General features: G+C 40.9%; 1 protein-coding gene across 1 annotated transcript in view; it reads right to left on the bottom strand.

Moving 5' to 3' along the window:
* Positions 1-6,000, bottom strand: part of ADAMTS9 (ADAM metallopeptidase with thrombospondin type 1 motif 9) — a 172,673-nt gene that overhangs the window by 93,618 nt on the left and 73,055 nt on the right. The window contains exons 21-22 of the mRNA XM_007445670.1: positions 5,829-5,993; positions 3,390-3,554 (exon numbers count right to left, since the gene is read on the bottom strand). Of these exons, the coding sequence (XP_007445732.1) occupies positions 3,390-3,554; positions 5,829-5,993 (330 nt within the window). The remainder of the gene's footprint in view (positions 1-3,389; positions 3,555-5,828; positions 5,994-6,000) is intronic.

Below are 6,000 nucleotides of genomic sequence, written 5' to 3'. Positions count from 1 at the left end.
TTCCCTAACTTTACCTATAACATTCTACAAGAGAAAAAATATTTCTATCATAGTGGGCCAGAGGGCTGGCACTCAAAGATATTAGGTAAAAGCAGGTAATCCTACTCTGTACAAATTATACTAATCGATTATCAAGATATTACATGGAATTACTTCTGCCTCCCATTGGAATTATGTTTGTAGGAGTTCAGTTCCTTGACTGTGAACCCCTGGAAGGAGGGAATCATTTTTACATCTTTCACACTCTACCTAGCAGAATGCTGTGGCTAAAATAGGTACTTTATATAGTTATTTGACTTCTGGAAAATTTTCCTAAAGCAATTATCAGAGTTTGCATGAATATTTTTGTATAAGAATGGTCTTTGCAATATTATTTATAAAAGGCAAAATATTAGAAACCACTTAACTAGGCAAGAACCAAAAGTCAATTAAATGCACCATGGCAAACAGATCACAAGGAAAATGTAGCCACTAAGCCTAATTGTTAGATTTAAAAAGCATCTAAGAAACAATAAGTAGAGGGAGTGACGTCATGGAAATGGCAGTTCAGGAAGCTCCAAGAGTTGATCCCTCCACTGAAGCAACCATTAAGCTGGCAAAAAAATGGCAGAATCTTTTTTTTTTTTAACTCTGGAAGCTAGTCAAACACTTAAAGCAACTAGGTGAGTGCTTACTGCCAAATTTCAGTAGGAAAGTGTTGAGATATTTTTGCTTATTGCCCCCTGCCATATTACACGTTCCTCTCAAATGCACATGGAACATTCTCCAGTACAGACCATATATTAGGCCACAAAACAAGTCTTAATAAATTTTAAAACACTGAAATCCCACAAAGTATCATCTCTGGCCACAATGGAGTAAAGTTAGAAAGAAATAACAGGAGGAAAACTGAAAGATTCACACATATGTGCAAATAAAACAACAGAGTCTTAAATAACCAGTGGATCAAAGAGGAAATCACAAAGGAAATTAGAAAGTACTTTCAGATGAATGTAATCAAAAACAAAACATAAAATTTATGTTTTAATAAATATATAGATGCAGCAAAAGCAGTGCTCAGAGGGAAATTTGTCTGTAAACACGTATACTATTTTAAAAAAAGATCTCAAATCAATAATCTAACTTTACACCTTAAAGAACTAGAAAAAGAACAAACTAAACTCAAAACTAGCAGAAGGAAAAAAAAAAGACTAGAATAGAAAAACAACAGAATCAACAAAACTAGAAGTTGGCTCTTTAAAAAGATCAACAAAATTTATAAATCTTTACCTAGACTGACTAAAAAGAGAGGACGCAAACAACTAAAATCAGAAATGAAAGCAAGAGCACTGCTGCTGACTCTACAGCAATACAAAAGGATAATGAAAGTACGATGAACAATTATATGCCAACATGTTAGACAATCTACATGAAACACACAAATTTCCAAACACATACTAATTACCCAGAAACACAAAAATCACAAAACCTGACTTAACAAGAAACAGAAAATTTGAACAGACCTATAAGAAGTAAAAAGATTGACTCAGTAATCAAAGACCTCCTAATAAAGAAAAGTCCAGGACCAGATGGCTTCACTGGTGAATTCTACCAAACATTTAAAGAAGAATTAAGTACTATGCACAATAGCCAACAGGTGAAAACAACCCAAATGTCTGTAGAGGGATAAATGGATGAACAAATTATGGTATATCCATACATGGAATATTATGCAGCCATAAAAAGGAATGAGGTACATATGTGTGCTACAACATGGATGAACCTTGAAAACATCATGCTATGTGAAAGAAGCTGGAGACACAAACAGTCACGTATTGTATGATTCCATTTGTACGAAATACTTAGAATAAGTAAATCCATGGAGGTAGAAAGCAGATTGTTGGCTGCAGGGGTGAAGGGGAAATGGGGAGTAACTGCTTAATGAGTATTTTGGGGTGACCATAATGTTTTGGAACTAGATAGAGGTGGCGGTTGTACAACATTCTGAATGTACTAAATGCCACTGATTTGTTCACTTTAAAATGGTTAATTTTGTTTCGTGAGTTTTACTTCAATTAACAAAGAACTGATGAAATACAATCCTATTTTTAGTTTTTAAAACATAAGGAGACAATCATAAATGTATTAACTCTGCAGTGTAGAGCTAGGAGTGTGGTTTTCTTCTTTTCGCTAAATTACTTTTTGCAAAACTTCTCTTATGAACATGCGTTATTCTTCAATATTTTAAGAAACAGTGTGCTGCCCTAAATTGCATGTTCAGTCAAAGGAAGGACAAATTTCTGGCGAGGACTGACCCGGTATAAACACACATAAAAATATAGGCCTTTTAGTTCTAAAAGCTGTTATATTCAAATCTTAACAGTGGCCCTGAGCTATGCTCTCCTTCTGTTATTATTTACAAGAGCTAGCAGATATGGACAAAAAGGAGGCAAGATCTGAGGCATGAGTGGACTCCCCCTGTTTAATAAGTGTGATCAAACATGATCAACCATTCTGGCCAAGGATGCTGTGTAATGGAGAGGAAGAGTGCCAATGTAAACGGTAGAAATTGTAAGGGTGTAGTAATAAAGCTGCTCTCATTTACTGCACGTATGTTGGAAATGAAGACGTAAGCTAGGGAAGAGGCTGTGGCTGGACAGGGTGGAGGGAGAGTCATTCTTAAAGAGATTACACAAGTGACAGCAAGCAGCTGCTTTGCTTCTCTTGGGAACGTGGAGTGCTACTTAAATAGTACCCAAACGCTTTTGCTTCTATATTAGGAAAGACTTAATTCCAAGAGTAGTGGCTTCTTAAATGCAAGCCCAAGGGAGACTTTCACTCTCTCCTTTAAGAACAGTTCAAATGACTGTGAAACCTACACAGGGGGCTTGGAAAAGATTCTTTCAAAGAGAGATGATTCCTGTAACCTTTGATCTAATTAATTCTGTTTGAAAAGTCTGAATAATTTATGAGAGGTGAACGTAGGAATCATGACACTGGGAGCCAAAACATCCCTTCCAAATCCCAGTCCAGACCCTCCTGCCAAAGACACTGGCGCTGGATCACATTCTGTAACAGACCCACAGCTGCACGCTAGTAGATAACATCAGCCAGGCACGAGATCTGTTGTGAATTTGTCCAAATTCGTGTGCGCTCAAGCTACAGTTTCAACCCAAGGGCGAAGACACGCACGTGGGTCTGGAAAAGGAATAATCAGCTCCAGGAGGCCAAGCGGCAACCCTCAGAAGTGGGGCAAAATGGTTGCAGAGTTTCCATCACTTGGCGCCACGGAGGTGCGGTGCGTGCCACATGCCATGGTGGTTAAATCCCGGCCACTGGAATGTCCCTCTGCAGGCCCGCTCCAGATAAGAAGGAAAGAATGTAGTTAAGAATTTTATCATTCAAAATACCTGTCCCCAGGGACCTGCCTGCCAGGACGCACATTCTGGCTGCTGACAGGTCTGCATGGAGGCTGGCTTGGTCTCAGAGTCACAGATTCTATCGTTTAATCGATCTTCGCCAAACTGACACCAGACCTGGCGGTGCTTATGCCCTTTTCCGCAGGTGACCAAGCACTGTAATAAAAGGTACAGCCAGTCAGGGTCGTTTCTGAACAATGCACTGTGGTTCCCGGGGATTTAGTCATTGAGTAACAGGACCAGGTGTGCTCTTTTCCCACAGCAATTCCTCTCAGTCGTTGCAACTTGTAAATACATCAAGGTTCATGCTTTTCACGCATTCCCTCCTTCGTTCATTCATTCTATATTTATCCAGGCTCTGGGACAGTTTCAAGCACAGAATAAAGTTAACACAGCATCATGCTCTGAAATCTTGAAAAACAGCATTCACGGTTTGGTAGCGTAAGAGTTGAGGGTGGGGAATTTATGAGTCAGACTAACCTAGTTTTTAATCCTAACACTGTTTTTCAATCAGCTGTGGATACTAAGTGACCTCCCTGTATTTCATTTTTCTCATCTGTACAATGGGGAATACGATAACGCCTACTGCCAGGAATTGTGAAAACTAAATAAGAAAAATCCAAGTGAAGTACTTAGCACATGCTCATTCAATGAGTCTTAAATATAATCTAAATCCATCAATAAATAAAATCATCACGGTTGTCTACTTTCGTTGTAGAAAACTTGAGAAATACAGAAAGACATAAAAGAGAAAACTATAATGATCCCCAAATCTCACTACCTACCTAGGGATTAATTATTACTAAAATTTTGCTGTTTTCTTCCCAGTCTTTTTAGCTATGGAATGTTGGATCATACTGAATATATACTTTGATATCTCCCACTTCCATTTCATTAAGTGTTTTTGCAAAGGTCTGTTACTTAATTTGAGATGATACTTTAGCGAGTATTAGCTATCTAAGTAGAACTTAAACCCAATACCTTCTTTCATCTTTTTTTTTTTTTTTTTAACTAAATACTAGAATTGAAGCTAAGGCCAGGTAGTTAACATAGAACATAAGAACTAGGTTTGTTGTTAATTTGTCCAGGAGTCAGACACTGTTAATCACATGTACTGTTACTTGTCTGCCATTTCAGAGGCGTTAATAGTATTCTTTTACGATTCAGATTTTATTTAATGTTGAAAGTAAACAGTTAATATTGCACTTGCACGGATGAGATAAGGGAATGGATGCAGAAGCTGTAGTAGGGAAATACCTCTTTCCCCACATTCCTGGCTTGGCCCATAAAATTTAAGGCAATTTCTGTTCCCCTGCCACTTGCTCCCCTGAAGAAAGGTGGAGGGAGACACTTGCTCAGCGAGAATCTCACCAGGAAATACTGACTCTGTCTATAAAAGCGAGTTGCTGTCCTCGGGCCACCTATGCTACACAATGGAGGGTTAGCCTTATGCTTCATCGGGTAAGGGACAAGCAAAGCATACATCTGGAATACTCAGCCTGCTCCTTTCTCTTTTTCCCAAGTTTTCCACTAGCAACTAGATGTGTAATCAAATAGGTCACTCACTGGGGTCTAATTCTCTTATTTCAAAGATAAGAAATCAGGGAACCTTATTTTTGACTTCAGATCGAAGCCAATGCAGCTTTATAATTAATAAAGAAAGCCCTGATTTCCTTTATAGCAACTTAGCCAGGGCTCAAGGGGGAGGGAAGGTGAGGAGCTGGAGCTTCAAAAATCACCAACAGGGCTTCCCGGGTGGCGCAGTGGTTGAGAGTCCGCCTGCCGATGCAGGGGACGTGGGTTCGCGCCCCGGTCCGGGAGGATCCCACATGCCGTGGAGCGGCTGGGCCCATGAGCCATGGCCGCTGAGCCTGCGCGTGCAGAGCCTGTGCTCCGCAGCGGGAGAGGCCACAACAGTGAGAGGCCCATGTACCGCAAAAAAAAAAAAAAAAAAAAAAAAAAATCACCAACAGGGCTTCCCTGGTGGCGCTAGTGGTTGAGAGTCCGCCTGCTGATGCAGGGGACTCAGGTTCGTGCCCCAGTGAGGGAAGATCCCACATGCCGCAGAGCGGCTGGGCCCGTGAGCCATGTCCGCTGAGCCTGTGCGTCCGGAGCCTGTGCTCCGCAACGGGAGAGGCCACAACAGTGAGAGATCCGCGTACCACAAAAAAAAAAAAAAAAAAAAGGAAAAAAATCACCAATAGAAGCTACTACGGCAGGTGATCCAGATAAACCCACTGTGACTCTGGGGTCGCCAGTGGACCAGTCATGTACAGTGAGACAGGCATGGGGCAGGTGGGAGACTGGAGTTGTTTCCTCAAGAGGAGGTGGGAGCAAGGTTCAGCTAGTCTAGCCTTTAACTGACCTGGGGGAGACTCAGAATTGAGTATCGGAGATGAGCTGGGGGAAATAACAGCCTTCCCATCTCACCTCTGACCAGTCTCCTGATTTCCACTGTGGACAAGGGAACTCATTGCACTTCTGAATGGTGACTTTCTCGTGATGCGTGCATTTGCTATCATCAAGTACATCATTACGGGTGTTGACACAAATAGCCCTTCTCCTCTGGCTTCCACCATCACAGCTTTTAGAACACTGAAAG

Source organism: Lipotes vexillifer, unplaced genomic scaffold (assembly GCF_000442215.2).
Source record: "Lipotes vexillifer unplaced genomic scaffold, Lipotes_vexillifer_v1.1 scaffold239, whole genome shotgun sequence".
NCBI lineage: Eukaryota > Metazoa > Chordata > Mammalia > Artiodactyla > Lipotidae > Lipotes > Lipotes vexillifer.
The sequence above is the reverse complement of the archived record's forward strand: the minus strand, read 5'-3'. Positions and strand labels throughout refer to the sequence as shown.